The 22,873-nt window shown below is 38.8% G+C and overlaps 3 protein-coding genes across 9 annotated transcripts; 1 reads left to right on the top strand and 2 right to left on the bottom strand.

The window, feature by feature from the left end:
* Positions 1 to 8,091: 8,091 nt before the first annotated feature.
* On the bottom strand, positions 8,092 to 11,067 carry LOC133527295 (uncharacterized). 4 transcript variants are annotated; one of them, XM_061864271.1, is made up of 3 exons: positions 10,413 to 11,067; positions 9,770 to 9,955; positions 8,092 to 9,195 (listed from the first exon to the last, which is right to left on the bottom strand). In XM_061864271.1, exons 1-3 carry the CDS (start codon positions 10,602 to 10,604, stop codon positions 8,644 to 8,646), a joined length of 930 nt encoding a protein of 309 aa, XP_061720255.1. In that variant the 5' UTR covers positions 10,605 to 11,067; the 3' UTR covers positions 8,092 to 8,643. The 4 variants fall into 4 exon arrangements, 2 of the variants coding, with proteins under 2 accessions (XP_061720255.1, XP_061720256.1); XM_061864272.1 differs by having other exon boundaries at positions 9,782 to 9,955; XR_009800855.1 differs by having other exon boundaries at positions 8,092 to 9,191; positions 9,770 to 11,067.
* Positions 11,068 to 11,436: 369 nt separating this feature from the next.
* LOC133526840 (uncharacterized) lies at positions 11,437 to 14,419 on the top strand. Of its 4 annotated transcripts, none has more exons than XM_061863640.1 (3): positions 11,437 to 12,097; positions 12,555 to 12,728; positions 13,315 to 14,419. In XM_061863640.1, exons 1-3 carry the CDS (start codon positions 11,906 to 11,908, stop codon positions 13,858 to 13,860), a joined length of 912 nt encoding a protein of 303 aa, XP_061719624.1. In that variant the 5' UTR covers positions 11,437 to 11,905; the 3' UTR covers positions 13,861 to 14,419. The 4 variants fall into 4 exon arrangements, 2 of the variants coding, with proteins under 2 accessions (XP_061719624.1, XP_061719622.1); XM_061863638.1 differs by having other exon boundaries at positions 12,555 to 12,740; XR_009800779.1 differs by having other exon boundaries at positions 11,437 to 12,728; positions 13,319 to 14,419.
* Positions 14,420 to 14,814: 395 nt separating this feature from the next.
* LOC133527097 (uncharacterized) lies at positions 14,815 to 16,467 on the bottom strand. Its single transcript, XM_061863988.1, has 2 exons — positions 16,057 to 16,467; positions 14,815 to 15,794 (listed from the first exon to the last, which is right to left on the bottom strand). The coding sequence occupies exons 1-2, from the start codon at positions 16,121 to 16,123 to the stop codon at positions 14,815 to 14,817; spliced, it is 1,047 nt and encodes a 348-aa protein (XP_061719972.1). The 5' UTR covers positions 16,124 to 16,467.
* Positions 16,468 to 22,873: the final 6,406 nt, after the last annotated feature.

Genomic DNA, 22,873 nt, shown 5'->3' with positions numbered 1-22,873 from the left:
CCTTATAGTATTCATTATTTTCACCACACCTCATGAAAGAGTTCGACAAGAGTAGCAAAGTAATGGGGAATGGATGAAAATATTAAATGTGCCTGATTATTTTTTTGGTCGTAGGAATAACCATTTCTAGTTACAGAAAAAAATTACAGATTTTTTGGTTGCGTCATACATTTTATAAAAATAAAAACATTTTGCTTCACCGCACGTCCGGCCCATTACGGCTGTTAAGAAGACTTTCTAAGTCTTAAAAAGTTATCGCTATTTGAATCTGTGGAGCGCATGACATTGACAGTTGATTGACAGCTTGTCATTCTTCACGCGGAATTCATAACCTTTTGTGCTCTCATCTGGTGAACTGTTTTTTTTGTATTTATGTGATTATTACGACTCGCTTCCCCACCCGGACCTCTGATTTTGCCTGCTCCAACGACGACCTTCGCTTTTGAACCCCGGACCTGATTTTGATAGCAATTTCGACGACCCCTGGCATTTGAATTCTGCAAACATGGATACCGCTGCTTTTGTTAGAGCAAACTCATCTAATTTGCCAAAAGTAGACCCATATATGCTTATGGAGTTTATGAAGAATAGCGACAAACATAATGCCGGTGAAATAAGAGATGCCAAAGCTTTGTCGTAAGTATCAACCTAACCCCTATCTCATTACCGCGCTTTATCTTGATATTGACCTGGCAAGCGAAAAATTAACACGCGGGACCTGGGTCATTTTTCATAAAATGTTTCAAATTAAAACAATATAAATTTTGGACATTTTTCATTTTGTAGCAAAGTAATCACATATTTAAATTTGCTTTAAAGTGTCTGTGGTTCCTTTAAATTGGTAACATTAATCTTATTTTGTTATAAAAGGAGAAAGCACTTAATTGTTTGTTTAATTGTGTGTTGATATGTATGTATAGGGCGATATAAAGAAACACGATGTGACTTCATTGGCGGTTTATTCTCAACTAAAAACATGGTTAAGTGCGAGCGGCATACCCACATAACTATATCTATACCTAACTTACTAGTTATATCTACCTACATGTAGTATTGTGATATACTACACTACTTCCCCCCTTACCGATAGGTTCTGTCTTGCACGTACTTACTTGATTGTATTGTACATAGGCACATGCAGATGCTTAAGTATATGTGTAACTAGGTCAGGCGAGTAACAGCTGTTTGCTGGATGACACATGGCGGACACTATAAGTAAGAAGGGATGTGGCGTTTACATAATTGCTTAGGCGATAATTCTTATTGACTAAAGTTATAACAAATAATAATAGTTTTACAGTTAAACCCTAAAAATGCAAGAAATGACTGAAGTGAGGGCTAATACTGTACCTATTTACTCTCCCCGTAATCCAAGTAGGTACTTACTTACAATAAAGGAAAAAAAAAATGATGGTGACTTAAAACTAGCGCCAATTATTAACAATGGAAAGGTATGATAGTTTAACCTCGTTACTGTTATGCATATGCATGTAGTACGAATAACCTCAATAAAATGTAAGTATCTTCCAAATGGAAAAGATTAGCGATTGTTTCAATTTAGATGATGCGAGTTGTAAAACACAACTTAATATAACCCAACGTAAATTGTAATTGTCTTGTAATTATGGTGACCCTTAGGAGACTATTTTGATGACATGGTATGTCATATAGGTTTAATTTTTTTTTTGTTAATAATATATATAATTATAACTGTGTTTGACAATAAGGAAAATAGTACATTACGATACAAGTGCGAAAAATAGAAAACCCGAAACGAGTGGCGATAAAATAAAACACGACCGAAGGGAGTGTTTTAAATCGACACGAGCTGCGAATTACCTACTCGCACATGTATCGTACATCGTTTTACAGTACATATGGCCCTTTAAATGTTCGACACAATAACGTAATATGCTACTTCTCGCACTAGTGCTATAAAGTAGCCCCATATGTACTGTAAAATATATATTATTCTCATGTTTACGGATACGCTTCTTCAAAACCGTAACGCATAACAGGCATGCGAGCGCGCACCGGTCTGGGGCTGGCGGCGGGTGGCGCTGGTGCATCCCTCGGGATCCTACAACCTGCCGCCGCCAGGGGAGCTACGTTAACGCCCGATGTCACGCCATTGTAACGTGCCTCGCGCTCGTCCGTCGGCGCCGTCCCGTAATCGTGGCGCGCGCGTAATTGATTTGTGTGCCGAGATATTATGCCTTCCTCTGTCTGAACTTTATAGTTATTGTTGCCTAATACCTGTTTAATCGTAGCCTCAATCCACTTATGACCCTTACGGAAGTCTCTGGCCCACACTAAATCCCCGACTTCGAATGACCTACTGTTCTGGGGTCCACGAGCTATTTTTGTTTGCTTATTTTTTTCTACAGTGTCAAACAGACCGGTTTTGAGTAGGTCAAGTCTTGTTTTTAATTGACGCCCTAGCAACAATGCAGCTGGTGACTCATCCGTAGTGCAGTGTTTAGTGTTTCTATAATCTAACAAAAAGCGTTGTAAAAATTGGTTAGGGTTAGTGTTTTCTTTCGTTGCCTTCTTTAAACATTTTTTTATTGTGCGCACAGCTATCTCCGCTTCCCCATTCGACGCAGGTTGGTAAGGAGCTGACGTGATGTGTGTGACCCCATTTTTCATTAAGAAACTTGCGAATTGTTCACTACTAAATGGGGGTCCATTATCTGAGATTAATTTGGATGGAATCCCAAATCTAGCGAATAACTCCCTTAACTTATCTGTAGTAGCTTCGGCCGTTGTAGTAGTCATTGGAAACACTTCTATCCATTTTGAATAACTATCTACGACTATAAGGTATGTTTTCGCATTATATGACAAAAAATCTATGTGTATTCTATCGAATGCCTTTTTTGACGTGGTCCAAGGCACTATGGCGACTCGCGGGGGTGCATCCGCTGTCTCTGCACAAACCCGACATGAGTTGCACTGCTGCTCGATGTCCAGATCTATCCTAGGCCACCAGACATAGCTCCGCGCGATACTCTTACACTTGACAATGCCCAGGTGTCCACCGTGCACCTCAGCCAGCACTGCCGCCTGCAGCGCCGCCGGCACCACGACACGAGAACCCCATATGAGACACCCACCTTCTACATTGAGCTCATCTCGTCTTCTATAATAAGGGAGCAGATCTGCTGCCACTCCTGTCTTCGGCCAACCTGATTTGACATATTGTGACACTAGATTAAGTGTTTTATCAACGGCAGTTTCCCTCTTGACATCGAGCGCACGAATTGGAAAATTATTTTCTATAAACTGTACAAAGCTGCAATCGTCACTGGCATCGCTCTGGTCTACTATGGGTAATGGTAAGCGAGACAGTCCATCTGCTATGTTGTCTGCTGATTTTACATACTCAATGTCATACTGGTAGCCCGACAACAATAGCGCCCACCTAATGAGCCGCCCAGCAGCAGTGGCTGGAATGTCTGCTTTAGACCCAAAAATGCTTACCAGCGGACGATGATCTGTACGCAGGGTGAACTGCCGACCATACAAGTACGTATGAAATTTTTTTATGCCAAAGACGATACTAAGTGCTTCGCGGTGAATCTGACTATAATTACGCTCGGCCGCATTAAGCGCGCGCGATGCATATGCGATGGGCCGTTCACCCTCCGCCGTTCGGTGCAGTATGACGGCACCTACCCCCGTCTGGCTCCCGTCACAACATAGAATCAGTGGCAGGCTTTCACTATAATGAGTTAAAACTGGACTATTCGTTAATGCGACTTTGATTTTGTTGAAGGCTTCTTTTTCCGGTTGGCCCCACTCCCACGTCTGTCCCTTCTTTAACAATCGGTATAGCGGCGTCAAGATATCTGTGAATCCTTTAATGAATTTCGAATAAAAATTAACCATGCCCAAAAAGGATTTTAGTGTAGACGTGTTTTCGGGTGCCGGAGCCTCCAATATAGGCTTAATTTTGTCATTGTCCATTCTTACCCCGTTTTCAGAAATAATGAAGCCCAAATACTTAACTTCTTTTGCGAAAAAAGTACATTTCTCTTTGCGCAAAGTCAACCCCGCAGCTTCAAAGCGGTTTAGGACACTTTTTAAGTTTTTAATGTGGTCGGCTTCACTATTACCGGTAATCAAAACGTCATCCTGATAAACTGTCACATTGGGGATTCCGGCCACTACCTGTTCTATGACGCGCTGAAATATTGACGCTGCTGACGCTACCCCATATACTAATCTGTTATACATGTATAGACCGCGATGTGTGTTTACTACTGTGTACTTTTTCGATTCCTCGCTGAGTTCAACTTGCATATATGCTTCCTTCAAATCCAATTTGGAAAATAGTTTTCCCCCATTAAGATTATTAAATAACTGTTCGGCACGCGGAAGTGGATATCTGTCTACTTCTAATACCGGATTGAGGGTGGACTTATAATCCCCGCAAATTCTACGGCTACCATTGTTTTTGACCACGACAACCAAGCATGAAGCCCAGTCAGAGGAAGAGATCGGCGTAATTATACCTGCGCGCTCCATGCGCTCGAGTTCGGCGTCGACTGGCGCGCGCAACGCAAGCGGAAGCGGGCGCGCGCGCCGGAACACGGGCTGCGCGTCCGGCCGCACGCGCAGCGTCGCGCGCGCGCTCACATGCCTTCCAAGGGACTCGCTAAACACGCCGGAATGTTCACGCATCAACGCTGACGTATCTAACACTTCAATGCACTTGTTATTACTTTTGTCGATTTTTAACACTGAGTCTGTGACGATGATGCTCATACCTAATGGTTTTATCCACTCCCTACCTAATAATGGTACACCGCCGTTCACGATGATATGTAGGTCCAATTCTTGTCTAATGTTTAAGTACGCCACACTTACACGTATGAATCCGAGAGACTGGATTGGTACACGATTGTATCCACGTAACTTCGAATCGTCTTTATGCAATGTGTGGTGTCCGAACAACTTTTTGTACATATTTTCGTTAATACAAGCAACTGGTGAACCGGTGTCAACATGCATCTGCAGCTTCTTCCCGTCGACGATGACCTCGGCAATTACCGGCTCCCGTCCCGTCAGTTCTACGTGGTATAGGCCCTCAAAATCACCAGTCTGGCCTGGCTCCCAGTCTTCATCCGGGTTGCTATTTGAGCCGTTATCTTGCCCCCAATTATTTTCCATGTTGATATTCGTAGTATAATTCATGTCACGAATGTTGGGACACACTCTTTTTAAATGGCCTTTTTTTAAACATATTTTACAAACGTATTCCTTGAACTTGCATCTGGTTTGGTCGTGACCTTGTTCGCCACAGCAGATACACTGTTGCCGAGGGCCCCACGAGCTCCGGGTCGGCCGCGCCGCGGTGCCCGCGCCGCGCCCCCGGCCAGCCGTGGCGGCCGCCGCGCCGCCCCGCCGAGCGAAGCGCGCGCCGCTGGTGCCGCGCCCCTGTCCCGGTGCCGGCGCCGTGTATACCGCATGAAGATCGTCTTCTTTGGAGCTAGACGGTTTTTTGTCTACAACAGTTGCGGCGTTTTTGGCAGCGGACTCCAACGATACCGCCATTTTATAGGCCCTTTTGAAATCTAAATGATTTTCTTCGCAAAACAAGCGTTGACGGGTTGTTTCGTCTTTAAGGCCACATATAAATTGGTCCCTCAGGTTGTCATCTAACGTAGTTTTGAAGTCGCACGTTGTAGCGAGGCGCTTCAACGAGGCGGCAAACTGGGCGACCGATTCACCTTCGGTTTGCTTTGTTAAACGAAACTTGTACCGCTCGGCGAGATAAGATGGCTTCGGTTGAATGTGCGACGCGACTAACTCGATCAAATCGTCGTATTTAAGCTCCTTTGGTTTCTTTGGACTGCAAAGGTCTACCATTAACTCGTATGTGGCAGTACCCACACATGCTATCAGTATAGGAACCTTCTTCGCGTCATCTACATCATTGGCTAAAAAGTATTGTTCCACGATCTCACAATATGTCGACCACTTCCCGTCATTAATATCAAATGCTTTTAATTTTCCCACAGACATAATCTTTCACTTGCACTGTCCACTACACAAATAACTTGTAGGTTCGCGACTGCGCCAAATGATATGTATGTATAGGGCGATATAAAGAAACACGATGTGACTTCATTGGCGGTTTATTCTCAACTAAAAACATGGTTAAGTGCGAGCGGCATACCCACATAACTATATCTATACCTAACTTACTAGTTATATCTACCTACATGTAGTATTGTGATATACTACAGTTTAAGGTCTTCAAGAGAATCATATGTTGAGACTGCTATTGGATATGTTGAAACAAAGCGGACTGGGAATCTTTGTGATGTGAGAGCTAAAGTTGTTCCTGAACAAAGAATAACAAGCAAATACTATGTTGTGATGGTCCATTTAGAAGAGGCAAATGAATCAATTATAGATACTTCATGTGACTGTGCAGCGGGGGCTGGTAAGTTTTGCTATAAACATGTCCTTATTGATTTTGTAGTTATTTTGAACAAACTACACTCAACTTGACCTGCGTGTGGTTCCCTTTCTGTCAAAACCAAAACTTACCTCTTACCCTATACTAATCTGATCAGATATAACCATGAAATATTAATATGACACATGCAATTTAGTCTGTCATTTCAAGAAAAGTGGAGCTTTTGAATGTTCTCAATTAGTACAAGTTTTATTATAGATATGTTTAAAATGTTCTTTTTTCTTAGGTGGGTGTAAACATACTGTTGTAGTATTACCTTGGCTACAAAAACGAAGTGCTGAACCTTCACCAACCAGTATCCAATGTTACTGGACGAAACCCAGCCTCAAACGGGCTCTAGACAAACCATTAATGTGTAAAGATTTGGCAAAAGGAGAAGTCGCCGAAAGGGGGCCAAAGGACCCTTTGGTACTGAAAAGACTACGACAAGAAGCAACCAAACATGGTTGTGGTAAAAGCCTGCTCATGGTATATGATCCTGAAAGACCGATGAAAATGAACTCAAAATATTGTATTTTTGACATGATGGTGGATTTTTTAGAAAAGGAAAGTAGGCCAACTTTTAACAAATTTAAAATATTTAGCAATGCAATAATGCTAGAAAATAAAGAAAAAATCATGAAAGACACTGTAGGCCAAGTGAACTCAAAGCAGTGGCATTCAATTCGACAAGGCCGAATTACAGGATCAAAAATTTATGAAATTGCTCATTGCAAAACACCCCATGGCAGTCTTGTTGAAGAAATACTAGGAGGGTGCAAAGCACCAGAAACAAAGTCCATGAAAAGGGGTAAAATCCTAGAAAAACGAGTACTGAATAAAGTAAAGACTGATATAAATAAAGAAATAGAAGAATGTGGATTTTTGATTATAGATGGAATTTTTGGAGCATCACCTGATGGCATTGGCGATGACTTTGTGGTCGAAATTAAGTGTCCCATTTCGGAGAAAACTAAAAAAAATTATATAAAGAATGGGCAAATTGCGAATAAGTTTATGGGCCAAGTGCAATTAGAGATGCTAGCGGCTGGCAAAAATAAGTGTTTGTTGTGTGTGGCGGACCCGAAATTTGAAAGCAACAGCTTAATTGAGACAATTGTTGTTAATTTTGATAAAAATTATATAGATAATTTGATGAGAGACGCAGAGAAATTTTGGGATGAGAATGTGTATCCTGTAATTTTAAAAAGTGCATCTACAGCATGACATTAATTTTGTACTTTGTATTTATTTTAAATAAATATGTTTGTCTTGACCTTATTATTACTCATTTTAACACCCTTAATGTTGAGCATGTAAAGCTGCGGGCCGGTGTGAAATACTGTCTCATCTATAAATCTATCTTCTTTTTTTTTTTTTTATACCACGACGGTGGCAAACAAGCATACGGCCCGCCTGATGGTAAGCAGTCACCGTAGCCTATGGACGCCTGCAACACCAGAGGCATTACATGCGCGTTGCCGACCCTGAGCGAAGCACCCCAAAGCTTTTTGGAGGCTAATTTGGCCTTACCCTCTACATATATGGCCTAGGAACTGGACTTAAATACCTGCCTACTACTCGAGGTTACCTATGGTATATGATAAAATAAAACAACATAATATTATCAAACGTCTTTTATTATTGGATTCTGAAGATTACTTAATCCGCAAGCTATAATGACCAGGTCGTCCAAATATTTTAAATGTTTGTTATTAACCACAGAGTGGGGTTTTAACATATGGAATTCCCGTAATCTCCTAATTACACGCTCAACGTGCACCCTCAAACTGGCAATCACCTTAGTTTTAATTACGTCTTTTTTTGTCATTTTTTGATTGGCGAAGACACTAGGAGGTCTTAAGAGTTTTCCATTTTTTGTGATTAAGAGTGATTCAATCTCCTTAAAACCACGATCGGCCATGATTACTGCATTTAGGGGAAGTACATCAACAAAGCCACTGTTCTCCGTGATGGCTTTATCAGATGTACGTCCCCCATAACCCTGTGAGATGAATGAAATGTATCCAGCGGGTGTGCAGCCAATCAAATATTTCATCGTGTTGCATGATTTGTACTGCGACCAAGTCTGCGCCTGCTTCTCTGGATCGCTGGGTTTTTCTATTTGAATCTCGAAACAGTCTATAATACACTGTACATTCGAATATCTGATTTTAAATGCTAATGGTAATTTTTTTTTTTTCTGATAGTGGTGGTAAATATATACAATTTTGAAAGTATGTGGACAAAACTACGACGTTCTTTTCAAACACTAAACGTATGGTTGACCTGGCCATTTGAAATTCTTCACTCATCCTAGCAAAAGAGTCATTGTTTTTTAATTTAAATAGACATATGATAATATGAAATGCCAAACAAGAGCACTCCTGGGCAATGAAATTAATAATCCACCAAAAGCTTTTTGGCAGACCTAAAAACATTTTGGGTTTGTTAGTAATAATTTTTAGTAGGTGCTCCCTGCCACGTTTTTCAATATCCTCTTGTTGAGCACTCGAAGACGAGTCGAAGTTGGATGTCCCAAACAAGGATGGTGATTGATTGGGACTCTTCTCAGTGTTCGGTAGTTGCATCATTCGTGATGGCATCACACTTTCTTTTATTTTTCGCCCACGGAATTGAGTAGCTATGGTTTGAGTCTTCGGCTGGGCCAAAACAAACTTGTTTGAAACACCTATTCTTTTATCACACTGTATAGCTGCATCTATCTGAAACAAAAATGCAAAGAATAAATAAACAAAATATAATGCAACTTGTGACCCTACAATTTAACAATCACAGAAACAGGTAAAAGTTTATTTTTAGGTAAGGAAAGTGGGCATTTATTAAAGCCACACAAGTTGTAGTAGGTGCATTTGTATATAAATATTTGACATTATATCCATTCCTGTGTTCTATAAATACATCTTCATGCACAAAGACCACTAGTAATTTTTACCTATACTTTTTCAGTAGGCCTAGCACATGACTGGCGCTACAGTATCTCGCAGCGAGATAGACTACCCGTCTTTTTCTATGTTAATTTAAGAGGGGCGGGTAGTCTATCTCAGCGCGAGATACTGTCGCGCCAATCATGTGCTAGAGCAGGTCAAGTGCTTATTTAACAATACTACGTTAACATACATTAGAACTTGTAAATTAGTGTTTTAAGAAAAATTAAAAAAAGAAAAATAATTAGCACAGGTAGCAAAGTAAAGTTGGAATTTAAATTCAGTGTGACAGATTAACTATACCCAAGAATATTAATACATTTATGTGCGCAACACTATTGTGATTATTTACACTGTCAGAGACCTGCATGCCAGCATTGTCAGCAGCACTTGAAGTTGATGGCCGATTAAGATCTTCAATATTCTTATTGATTGCACTCAATGGTTTTTTTGAAAAATTCTTAAGTATGGCATTTATTTTTAGTCTTGGCTTTGCACCAGAGATCCATTGTCCATAATTTTCCAAATCTTCTTCAAACTGTAAAAATATTAGAAAACATTAAACATTTATATTTAACAGTTGTCATAATCTTCCAAATGTTCCCCAGTATTTGCTGTAGCTCACTTATGGAGCCTGGGGTCTGCTGGGCAATATAACATTAAGTATTGGCATAGGCACACATTTTTTTAACTGGAGGAAACTAGGCATTGTTTTGATCAGCCCAGTTTCCTCATAGTGTTTTTGTTCACCATGTACTGACAAATACCACATGTTATTTTAATACAAAGTGAAAATTCATTGATATGACAAAGGGTTTAAACATGACATAGCAGCACCTACATTAATGTAATGTATTAATAAAATTGTTTTTTACCAGCTTACCATAAATTATTCCATCCATTATTCCACAATTTAAAAAAATGCCATATCATCAAAACTAACATGGGGGTAATTCATTTTTTTACAGAAAGGTAAACAAAACAAGGTAACTTACATTTAAGTGGTCCGCACAGCAAAACAGTGCTCGGTTTGGACAGTTCCTGCCAACCAATTGACACCAACGTTGTTTCAGCTCTTTTCTTACAGTAAAAAACTTCAAATCCGGGTTTTTCAGATCAGTCTTGGAGCACGTTGGTATAAAGCATGTTTTAGGATCTTTATATAGTTTATAAGTGTTTGTATTCATGGTGATGAACACGGTACCAAACTAATAGTCCAGTTTCAGTTGCAGTGGTCGTCGAAATTGCTATCAAAATCAGGTCCGGGGTTCAAAAGTGTAGGTCGTCGTTGGAGCAGGCAAAATCAGAGGTCCGGGTGGGGAAGCGAGTCGTAATAATCACATAAATACAAAGAAACCAGTTCACCAGATGAGAGCACAAAAGGTTATGAATTACGCGAGAAGAATGACAAGCTGTCAATCAACTGTCAATGTCATGCGCTCCACAGATTCAAATAGCGATAACTTTTTAAGACTTAGAAAGTTTTCTTAACAGCCGTAATGGGCCGGACGTGCGGTGAAGCAAAATGTTTTTATTTTTATAAAATGTAAGACGCAACCAAAAAATCTGTAATTTTTTTCTGTAACTAGAAATGGTTATTCCTACGACCAGAAAAATAATCAGGCACATTTAATATTTTCATCCATTCCCCATTGGCTGATGGAATAAATAGTGATAAATAATAAACAATAAATAAATAAATATTATTAGTGATAATTGGCTGATGAAATAAATAGTGATAAATAATAAACAATAAATAAATAAATATTATTGGTGATAATTGGCTGATGGAATAAATAGTGATAAATAATAAACAATAAATAAATATTATTAGTGAGAATTGGCTGATGGTTAAATAGTGATAAATAATAAACAATAAATAAATATTATTAATGAGAATTGGCTGATGGAATAAATAGTGATAAATAATAAACAATAAATAAATATTATTAGTGAGAATTGGCTGATGGAATAAATAGTGATAAATAATAAACAATAAATAAATAAATATTATTAATGACAATGGGGAATGGATGAAAATATTAAATGTGCCTGATTATTTTTCTGGTCGTAGGAATAACCATTTCTAGTTACAGAAAAAAATTACAGATTTTTTGGTTGCGTCTTACATTTTATAAAAATAAAAACATTTTGCTTCACCGCACGTCCGGCCCATTACGGCTGTTAAGAAAACTTTCTAAGTCTTAAAAAGTTATCGCTATTTGAATCTGTGGAGCGCATGACATTGACAGTTGATTGACAGCTTGTCATTCTTCTCGCGTAATTCATAACCTTTTGTGCTCTCATCTGGTGAACTGGTTTCTTTGTATTTATGTGATTATTACGACTCGCTTCCCCACCCGGACCTCTGATTTTGCCTGCTCCAACGACGACCTACACTTTTGAACCCCGGACCTGATTTTGATAGCAATTTCGACGACCACTGCAACTGAAACTGGACTATTAGTTTGGTACCGTGTTCATCACCATGAATACAAACACTTATAAACTATATAAAGATCCTAAAACATGCTTTATACCAACGTGCTCCAAGACTGATCTGAAAAACCCGGATTTGAAGTTTTTTACTGTAAGAAAAGAGCTGAAACAACGTTGGTGTCAATTGGTTGGCAGGAACTGTCCAAACCGAGCACTGTTTTGCTGTGCGGACCACTTAAATGTAAGTTACCTTGTTTTGTTTACCTTTCTGTAAAAAAATGAATTACCCCCATGTTAGTTTTGATGATATGGCATTTTTTTAAATTGTGGAATAATGGATGGAATAATTTATGGTAAGCTGGTAAAAAACAATTTTATTAATACATTACATTAATGTAGGTGCTGCTATGTCATGTTTAAACCCTTTGTCATATCAATGAATTTTCACTTTGTATTAAAATAACATGTGGTATTTGTCAGTACATGGTGAACAAAAACACTATGAGGAAACTGGGCTGATCAAAACAATGCCTAGTTTCCTCCAGTTAAAAAAATGTGTGCCTATGCCAATACTTAATGTTATATTGCCCAGCAGACCCCAGGCTCCATAAGTGAGCTACAGCAAATACTGGGGAACATTTGGAAGATTATGACAACTGTTAAATATAAATGTTTAATGTTTTCTAATATTTTTACAGTTTGAAGAAGATTTGGAAAATTATGGACAATGGATCTCTGGTGCAAAGCCAAGACTAAAAATAAATGCCATACTTAAGAATTTTTCAAAAAAACCATTGAGTGCAATCAATAAGAATATTGAAGATCTTAATCGGCCATCAACTTCAAGTGCTGCTGACAATGCTGGCATGCAGGTCTCTGACAGTGTAAATAATCACAATAGTGTTGCGCACATAAATGTATTAATATTCTTGGGTATAGTTAATCTGTCACACTGAATTTAAATTCCAACTTTACTTTGCTACCTGTGCTAATTATTTTTCTTTTTTTAATTTTTCTTAAAACATTAATTTACAAGTTCTAATGTATGTTAACGTAGTATTGTTAAATAAGCACTTGACCTGCTCTAGCACATGATTGGCGCGACAGTATCTCGCGCTGAGATAGACTACCCGCCCCTCTTAAATTAACATAGAAAAAGACGGGTAGTCTATCTCGCTGCGAGATACTGTAGCGCCAGTCATGTGCTAGGCCTACTGAAAAAGTATAGGTAAAAATTACTAGTGGTCTTTGTGCATGAAGATGTATTTATAGAACACAGGAATGGATATAATGTCAAATATTTATATACAAATGCACCTACTACAACTTGTGTGGCTTTAATAAATGCCCACTTTCCTTACCTAAAAATAAACTTTTACCTGTTTCTGTGATTGTTAAATTGTAGGGTCACAAGTTGCATTATATTTTGTTTATTTATTCTTTGCATTTTTGTTTCAGATAGATGCAGCTATACAGTGTGATAAAAGAATAGGTGTTTCAAACAAGTTTGTTTTGGCCCAGCCGAAGACTCAAACCATAGCTACTCAATTCCGTGGGCGAAAAATAAAAGAAAGTGTGATGCCATCACGAATGATGCAACTACCGAACACTGAGAAGAGTCCCAATCAATCACCATCCTTGTTTGGGACATCCAACTTCGACTCGTCTTCGAGTGCTCAACAAGAGGATATTGAAAAACGTGGCAGGGAGCACCTACTAAAAATTATTACTAACAAACCCAAAATGTTTTTAGGTCTGCCAAAAAGCTTTTGGTGGATTATTAATTTCATTGCCCAGGAGTGCTCTTGTTTGGCATTTCATATTATCATATGTCTATTTAAATTAAAAAACAATGACTCTTTTGCTAGGATGAGTGAAGAATTTCAAATGGCCAGGTCAACCATACGTTTAGTGTTTGAAAAGAACGTCGTAGTTTTGTCCACATACTTTCAAAATTGTATATATTTACCACCACTATCAGAAAAAAAAAAAAATTACCATTAGCATTTAAAATCAGATATTCGAATGTACAGTGTATTATAGACTGTTTCGAGATTCAAATAGAAAAACCCAGCGATCCAGAGAAGCAGGCGCAGACTTGGTCGCAGTACAAATCATGCAACACGATGAAATATTTGATTGGCTGCACACCCGCTGGATACATTTCATTCATCTCACAGGGTTATGGGGGACGTACATCTGATAAAGCCATCACGGAGAACAGTGGCTTTGTTGATGTACTTCCCCTAAATGCAGTAATCATGGCCGATCGTGGTTTTAAGGAGATTGAATCACTCTTAATCACAAAAAATGGAAAACTCTTAAGACCTCCTAGTGTCTTCGCCAATCAAAAAATGACAAAAAAAGACGTAATTAAAACTAAGGTGATTGCCAGTTTGAGGGTGCACGTTGAGCGTGTAATTAGGAGATTACGGGAATTCCATATGTTAAAACCCCACTCTGTGGTTAATAACAAACATTTAAAATATTTGGACGACCTGGTCATTATAGCTTGCGGATTAAGTAATCTTCAGAATCCAATAATAAAAGACGTTTGATAATATTATGTTGTTTTATTTTATCATATACCATAGGTAACCTCGAGTAGTAGGCAGGTATTTAAGTCCAGTTCCTAGGCCATATATGTAGAGGGTAAGGCCAAATTAGCCTCCAAAAAGCTTTGGGGTGCTTCGCTCAGGGTCGGCAACGCGCATGTAATGCCTCTGGTGTTGCAGGCGTCCATAGGCTACGGTGACTGCTTACCATCAGGCGGGCCGTATGCTTGTTTGCCACCGTCGTGGTATAAAAAAAAAAAAAAGAAGATAGATTTATAGATGAGACAGTATTTCACACCGGCCCGCAGCTTTACATGCTCAACATTAAGGGTGTTAAAATGAGTAATAATAAGGTCAAGACAAACATATTTATTTAAAATAAATACAAAGTACAAAATTAATGTCATGCTGTAGATGCACTTTTTAAAATTACAGGATACACATTCTCATCCCAAAATTTCTCTGCGTCTCTCATCAAATTATCTATATAATTTTTATCAAAATTAACAACAATTGTCTCAATTAAGCTGTTGCTTTCAAATTTCGGGTCCGCCACACACAACAAACACTTATTTTTGCCAGCCGCTAGCATCTCTAATTGCACTTGGCCCATAAACTTATTCGCAATTTGCCCATTCTTTATATAATTTTTTTTAGTTTTCTCCGAAATGGGACACTTAATTTCGACCACAAAGTCATCGCCAATGCCATCAGGTGATGCTCCAAAAATTCCATCTATAATCAAAAATCCACATTCTTCTATTTCTTTATTTATATCAGTCTTTACTTTATTCAGTACTCGTTTTTCTAGGATTTTACCCCTTTTCATGGACTTTGTTTCTGGTGCTTTGCACCCTCCTAGTATTTCTTCAACAAGACTGCCATGGGGTGTTTTGCAATGAGCAATTTCATAAATTTTTGATCCTGTAATTCGGCCTTGTCGAATTGAATGCCACTGCTTTGAGTTCACTTGGCCTACAGTGTCTTTCATGATTTTTTCTTTATTTTCTAGCATTATTGCATTGCTAAATATTTTAAATTTGTTAAAAGTTGGCCTACTTTCCTTTTCTAAAAAATCCACCATCATGTCAAAAATACAATATTTTGAGTTCATTTTCATCGGTCTTTCAGGATCATATACCATGAGCAGGCTTTTACCACAACCATGTTTGGTTGCTTCTTGTCGTAGTCTTTTCAGTACCAAAGGGTCCTTTGGCCCCCTTTCGGCGACTTCTCCTTTTGCCAAATCTTTACACATTAATGGTTTGTCTAGAGCCCGTTTGAGGCTGGGTTTCGTCCAGTAACATTGGATACTGGTTGGTGAAGGTTCAGCACTTCGTTTTTGTAGCCAATGTAATACTACAACAGTATGTTTACACCCACCTAAGAAAAAAGAACATTTTAAACATATCTATAATAAAACTTGTACTAATTGAGAACATTCAAAAGCTCCACTTTTCTTGAAATGACAGACTAAATTGCATGTGTCATATTAATATTTCATGGTTATATCTGATCAGATTAGTATAGGGTAAGAGGTAAGTTTTGGTTTTGACAGAAAGGGAACCACACGCAGGTCAAGTTGAGTGTAGTTTGTTCAAAATAACTACAAAATCAATAAGGACATGTTTATAGCAAAACTTACCAGCCCCCGCTGCACAGTCACATGAAGTATCTATAATTGATTCATTTGCCTCTTCTAAATGGACCATCACAACATAGTATTTGCTTGTTATTCTTTGTTCAGGAACAACTTTAGCTCTCACATCACAAAGATTCCCAGTCCGCTTTGTTTCAACATATCCAATAGCAGTCTCAACATATGATTCTCTTGAAGACCTTAAACAAACAAACAATTAAGTGCTTTCTCCTTTTATAACAAAATAAGATTAATGTTACCAATTTAAAGGAACCACAGACACTTTAAAGCAAATTTAAATATGTGATTACTTTGCTACAAAATGAAAAATGTCCAAAATTTATATTGTTTTAATTTGAAACATTTTATGAAAAATGACCCAGGTCCCGCGTGTTAATTTTTCGCTTGCCAGGTCAATATCAAGATAAAGCGCGGTAATGAGATAGGGGTTAGGTTGATACTTACGACAAAGCTTTGGCATCTCTTATTTCACCGGCATTATGTTTGTCGCTATTCTTCTAAACTCCATAAGCATATATGGGTCTACTTTTGGCAAATTAGATGAGTTTGCTCTAACAAAAGCAGCGGTATCCATGTTTGCAGAATTCAAATGCCAGGGGTCGTCGAAATTGCTATCAAAATCAGGTCCGGGGTTCAAAAGCGAAGGTCGTCGTTGGAGCAGGCAAAATCAGAGGTCCGGGTGGGGAAGCGAGTCGTAATAATCACATAAATACAAAAAAAACAGTTCACCAGATGAGAGCACAAAAGGTTATGAATTCCGCGTGAAGAATGACAAGCTGTCAATCAACTGTCAATGTCATGCGCTCCACAGATTCAAATAGCGATAACTTTTTAAGACTTAGAAAGTCTTCTTAACAGCCGTAATGGGCCGGACGTGCGGTGAAGCAAAATGTTTTTATTTTTATAAAATGTATGACGCAACCAAAAAATCTGTAATTTTTTTCTGTAACTAGAAATGGTTATTCCTACGACCAAAAAAATAATCAGGCACATTTAATATTTTCATCCATTCCCCATTGGCTGATGGAATAAATAGTGATAAATAATAAATAAATAAATATTATTAGTGATAATTTTGAATAATAAGTATCTTATAACGTAAATTTTAATTTGATTTGTAATGTTTTACAATTACTATTTTCCTCGCGTTGGTGTGTCGATAACGATAAAATGCAACTTTTTCATAAATTCAAATCATTCCACCCGTTTTCTAGAAATGGAACAACTAAAATAACAAAGTTCCCGACGGATTAAGAAGCCCCTTCGAAATGGTGAGGTTGGTTAAAAAACAATAAACACCAAACCCAACGGACCGGGGAGCAGAATAATTTAAAGGATACTTAACATTCAAGACACCTTTACCCTACACCGCCGGGGCTCGGAATTTATGGCAAATATCAGTGTCTTGTGGAGCCAAAACACATTTTTTAAAATAAAAAGGTGACTCTTGCATGTTAACCGACTTCTAAAAAAGGTTTCCATATGCGTTAAATAAGTAGGTACATACACTCATCCACGTAAAAAGTACCTTTTAGTCCAAGATCCCAGAGCCGGCACCTAACTTATCTTCTCATGAATAAAGTGTATGGGATAATAATATAGTGTTAGTATGTACTTTTACCCCCTTATTCATAAACGTGTACTAAAGTTACGATGCCGCTGATCATCGTTTGTCCCTTTCCGACGTATTGGTATGATGGAAAGGGACAAACGATGATCAGCGGCATCATAACTTTAGTACACGTTTATAAATAAGGGGGTTAATGTCTAGATACTTGCTATATTGGCCCGCCGGCCATGTGTATGGTACAAGGTGCTAAAGGTTGGTAAAAATAATACTAACTTTTTTAATATTCTCATGGCTGATTTTTAATGTATGTTTTAGAAAATATATGTAAAAATATTACTAACTTTCCTTAAAACATTAAAAAAGCGCGTGCGATTTGACTTCAAGGTCCTCCTTCCCATTTAACCGTTTATAGGGAACCAAACCAATGACACCTATATTTTGAGAAAGAAAAATACGATGATCAAACCAACATGGCTTTTTAACTTCAACATTTGCCATTGAAACAGAAACCTTTTGACAAAGACACTAGGTTTACTTTAGTGTGTACCTATTCCAGTGTAGGTTTATCTTACCCTTCGCCAAATTCAGGAAAAATGTCGGGAGCAACGTGTTCCTCTGTTCATCGCCTTCGTCGATCTTAATAAGGCCTTTGACACAGTGAGTCGTGAAGGCCTTTATGAAGTATTAAACAAAATCGGATGCCCACCAAAGCTTCTCTCCTTAATTCGTGTCTTTCATGATAATATGCGTGGTTCCTTGTCTACGATGGCGATTCTTCGTCGACCTTCTCTGTTAACCGTGGTGTTAGGCAAGGATGTGTACTGGCACCAACGCTTTTCGGAATATTTTTCTCTGCCCTACTTTTGTCTGCTTTTGGGAACTGTGATGTTGGAGTACACCTACATACCAGAGAGGACGGGAAGCTGTTTAATATCAGTCTACTGAAATCCAAAAAGAATCGTCTGGAAATACTTACCCGTGAGCTCCTGTACGCTGATGATGCTGCACTTGTCGCTAACAGTGAGGAAGATCTGCAGGAACTTGTTACAAGGTTCGAACAAGCTTGTCGTCAGTTTTCAATGAGCGTAAACACAAAGAAAACCGTTGTCATGGCGCAAGGTGTTGTTCGCCCTCCATCCATAACGCTCAACAACTCTGCTCTTCAAGTCGTGGACCTATTTTGCTACCTCGGCTCTACTACAACGTCGGCGTTATCAAATGACAAGGAACTGGAGACTCGTATTGGCAGAGCATCCACGACATTTGGAAAGCTTTACTCACGCGTATGGAGAAACGAAAAGCTGTCTATTAACACCAAAGTCCTTGTGTATCAGACCTGTGTTTTAAGTGTTCTTCTATACGCATCGGAGACCCTTACAACATATGCCAAACATGAGCGGAAACTAAATGCTTTCCATATGCGTTGCCTCAGATCCATATTGGGAGTCACTTGGAGGGACCATATGAGCAATCAAACTGTGCTATCTAAAACGCATTGTTCCTCTATAACAGCGATCCTAAAGCAAAGAAGGCTCACCTGGCTTGGCCATGTACATAGAATGGACGCTTCCAGACTCCCACGTCAAGTCATGTTGGGCCAAATCGCAAACGCTAGGAGGCCGGTTGGACGCCCTAAGCTTAGATTCAAGGACTGCTGCAAGAGGGACTTGATCTGCTTCGATATTCATCCTCACAATTGGGAATCTCAGGCTGAAATGAGGCCAGAGTGGCGTCGAGATCTCAAAACGGGTGTAGACAAGCATGACAAGGACTGGTTAGAGAACCTTAGGCAGAAAAGACTCCGCGCTGCTAGACCTCCTCCCTTGGACTCTCGTCATGTTTGTGATTGCTGTGGCAGAAGATGCCGCTCTGGTATTGGACTCTTCAGTCATCGCAGACGTTGCAATCAACCTCCCCGCAACACCTGATTTTACCCGACGCTGCAACAATCATCTGCTATAGATGTGGTGGCCAATATATATTATCTTATGCTACCAATACCTTCATAAATCAGAAGGCGAGAATATTTCAACGTATGATTTAATAGCGGGGTTTAGTTGAACGTGGTTATGATTTAGCGATCGCGCGTCATCTTTTTTCCGTTAAGCTATTTCCTTATTTGTTTGAAATTGGAAGCGTGGGCGGATCGAAGAATTATTCTTGTAAAATTGACGACCGGTTTGGCCTAGTGGGTAGTGACCCTGCCTACGAAGCTGATGGTCCCGGGTTCAAATCCTGGTAAGGGCATTTATTCGTGTGATGAGCATGGATATTTGTTCCTGAGTCATGGGTGTTTTCTATGTATTTAAGTATTTATAAATATTTATATATTATATATATCGTTGTCTAAGTACCCTCAACACAAGCCTTATTGAGCTTACCGTGGGACTTAGTCAATTTGTGTAATAATGTCGTATAATATTTATTATTATTATTTATTTAAAATGAAAGGTTTTTTCAGCTCAGCCATCGCGAAGCACGAGCGATGGGTTCCAGCTTGGGCATAAATGCTTTTGCAGGCCTGTCCGGCTGTTCTCTACACGTCGTATTTCTCAACCGATCCGCGTATAATTTCGTGAGCAGATTTTTTTTTGTTATTTATTTATTGGAACTTTTTCAAAATGGCGGAGTGGGTTTCCGAGGTATACAGTTCATATTAAAGGCATTAATAGTAGGATTTAATTGAACACGTGGAATAAATGATTTAGCGATCGGTCGCCATATTAATTGGTTCAGACGCTATTTTCATATTTGTATGTTTTTTTATGGTAGAGGAGGCAAACGAGCAGACGGATCACCTGATGGTAAGCGATTACCGCCGCCCATGGACACCTGCAACACCAGAGGGGTTGTAAGTGCGTTGCCGGCCTTTAAGACGGGAGTACGCTCTTTTCTTTTTTTTTCTTTTCTTGTGTGAGGATGGAAATGATCCCTGTAAAATGAAAGGTAATTTACAGCAAGTAAAAGTTACAGCTTTTAATTATTAATCTATGACTGACTTATCGATAACAGAATTATCGATGTTTCATTTTGTCAAACACTCGTGTGTGCCACAAAAACTTCTATGTCTGGTTATAATTCAACATGCCATAATTCAATAGGTAGTGTATTCAGAACACGCCTCGTTTTGTTGTTATCTCCGAGCGTGCAGGGGCTTCATTCTGAAACGCGCCTTCGGCGAATCAATCATATCGGGATTTTATTGCTTGCTAAATAGCTCTCTTCAGAGTAGAACCATAGTAGAATTTTAGGACTTGGTACATTAATTAGAAAGCAAGGTGCCACACCTGCTCGTCAGTATACTACATCGACAATACCATACCTCTTATGTATTGACGACATTAATTACACTACCTTCATCGACATTTTATCAGCTGACAGACTTCGATTGCTGAAGAGTATTTTAGGGATCTTCAAAACGTTTTAACGATTTGATTGGATCAACGTTTTTATTTCTGTTTTCTAGCTTTTCGGTGAAGGAAAATATCGTGAGGAAACCTGTATACATGTGCGAAGAAATTAAAAGGTGTATGTGATGTCCCCAATATGCATTGGGCTAGTGGGGACCGTAGCCCGAGCCCTCTCGCGCATGAGTGGAGGCCTGTGTCCAGCAGTGGGACGTATATAGGCTGAATTATGTATTTCTGAAGTTACCAAAATGGCATTCCCATTCCCACTCGCTTTTTAAGCCGAGATAACCAGCTTTTTTAATTGCAAGAGGTTGTTTTCTTTGTGTAATGTGTAAAGTGGAGTCTACGTAGGGCTGCCATCTCGAATTTCGTCAAACCTGGACAAAGATTCAAAAAAACCCGAACATTTGGCGTAAATCGCATTTTTTCCCCGGACGAGTCCTAAAATAATATTTTTAAAAAACAAGACCTTTAATTTTACATGTAGTTTTAATGTGCTTCCTTACACTTCTTGACACCCCCCCGGACGGCCCCCGGATAGCCTCCAAACTAGGACAAATCTAGGAAAACCCGGACGGATGGCAGCCCTAAGTCTACGACTAATTTCTCGTAGGTTACGTCCGCACAGATAGGAGGCTTGCTTAGTATCTAAAGCCTAGCGAGTAGGTGATCAGTCTGCTCGTTTGCCTCCTCTACCATAAAAAAAAGGTTAGTAAAGCATTTTCGCGACCGATCTCAATGCGCGCTTGGCGCTAAGCTATCAAGTGTGTATCTAAGTAAACACTTACACGGTTATTTTTTATCACGAGGCGCTAGGCATTTTAGACGAAAATAAAAAAATAAGCTGTTTTCACTTATTTACAATATTAGTGGCGATAATTGCTATAACTGTTCCAAATTTCAGCTGTCTCCGTCAAACGGTCTCTGAGAAAACCGCATTTAACCAATTTGCAAGACCGAAGCGATTCCATAACTGTTCCGTGAACAAAGTTTTGCACGGAACTCTCAAAATGATGTAATATGAATTTCTAGTCGTTCTTCGTCTGATATGATTTTTTTTTATGATGAGTGTCCAAATTAGTTAATTCCTTTAACTTTACTGAGAAGTAGATCAAATGTTTGTCTGGTTATACGCAAATATTTATTTAAACTTTATTACACAAAAGAAAAAATAAATGTATAAAAGGCGAAATTAATGCCGTGAGGTATTCCTCTACCAGTCAACCTATAAATATTCCTGTAATATTCGTTATAATTTTTTTTCGATTTTTCTCCGCATTCGACCATTTTGCAATTAGTATTGCATTGGTATAGTTTTGTTTCTGAATGCGGCCCACTGTTGCAAGTTCCCATTTTTCAGTTAAGATAGAACAATGGAACGCCGCGTCAGGTGTGTTTGACGTACACGTTTTGTTTGCTGGAAATATGAAAAATATGAAAAACTAACACTTAGCTACATTATGCGGTAAGTTTGTACCTAAAACAAACTTGGGTATTTCAAAAACTACACGTACTTTTCTTGGAGTTGGGGTGAAGTTTGCTTAAAATTAGCTGCAGACTGCATTACTGCATAAAACGTCAATTATAACTGAGCGAGCTAGCACGAAACGTGAGCGAAGCGTCTCCATTTCAGTTGGACATAAATACTTTGTATGTGTGACAAGCAGGCACTTGACAAATTGTTTACACTTCTATTTTTTAGAGATTGTAATTTTGGAATTTGTTAGAGAAAAAGACTGTTCTATACATTAAAATAATTTAATTAATACGACACTAAACTTGCAGTTACAACTATCATATTATAAAGATTTGTTAGCTGTAT

The sequence above is a fragment of the Cydia pomonella genome, chromosome 17 (genome assembly GCF_033807575.1).
Source record: "Cydia pomonella isolate Wapato2018A chromosome 17, ilCydPomo1, whole genome shotgun sequence".
Classification (NCBI taxonomy): Eukaryota; Metazoa; Arthropoda; class Insecta; order Lepidoptera; family Tortricidae; genus Cydia; species Cydia pomonella.
This window is presented reverse-complemented; position numbering and strand designations above follow the sequence as displayed.

What these genes read in the sequence shown, in the direction of transcription:
- LOC133527295 (XM_061864271.1), bottom strand. Translation starts at nt 10,604, where the DNA reads ATGAATACAAACACTTATAAACTATATAAAGATCCTAAAACATGCTTT. An exon ending in GCTGTGCGGACCACTTAAAT is followed by an intron (nt 9,956 to 10,412) that starts GTAAGTTACCTT and finishes ATATTTTTACAG; the next exon opens with TTTGAAGAAGATTTGGAAAA. An exon ending in GCATGCAGGTCTCTGACAGT is followed by an intron (nt 9,196 to 9,769) that starts GTAAATAATCAC and finishes TTTTTGTTTCAG; the next exon opens with ATAGATGCAGCTATACAGTG.
- LOC133526840 (XM_061863638.1), top strand. Translation starts at nt 11,906, where the DNA reads ATGAATACAAACACTTATAAACTATATAAAGATCCTAAAACATGCTTT. An exon ending in GCTGTGCGGACCACTTAAAT is followed by an intron (nt 12,098 to 12,554) that starts GTAAGTTACCTT and finishes ATATTTTTACAG; the next exon opens with TTTGAAGAAGATTTGGAAAA. An exon ending in GCATGCAGGTCTCTGACAGT is followed by an intron (nt 12,741 to 13,314) that starts GTAAATAATCAC and finishes TTTTTGTTTCAG; the next exon opens with ATAGATGCAGCTATACAGTG.
- LOC133527097 (XM_061863988.1), bottom strand. Translation starts at nt 16,123, where the DNA reads ATGGTCCATTTAGAAGAGGCAAATGAATCAATTATAGATACTTCATGT. An exon ending in TGACTGTGCAGCGGGGGCTG is followed by an intron (nt 15,795 to 16,056) that starts GTAAGTTTTGCT and finishes CTTTTTTCTTAG; the next exon opens with GTGGGTGTAAACATACTGTT.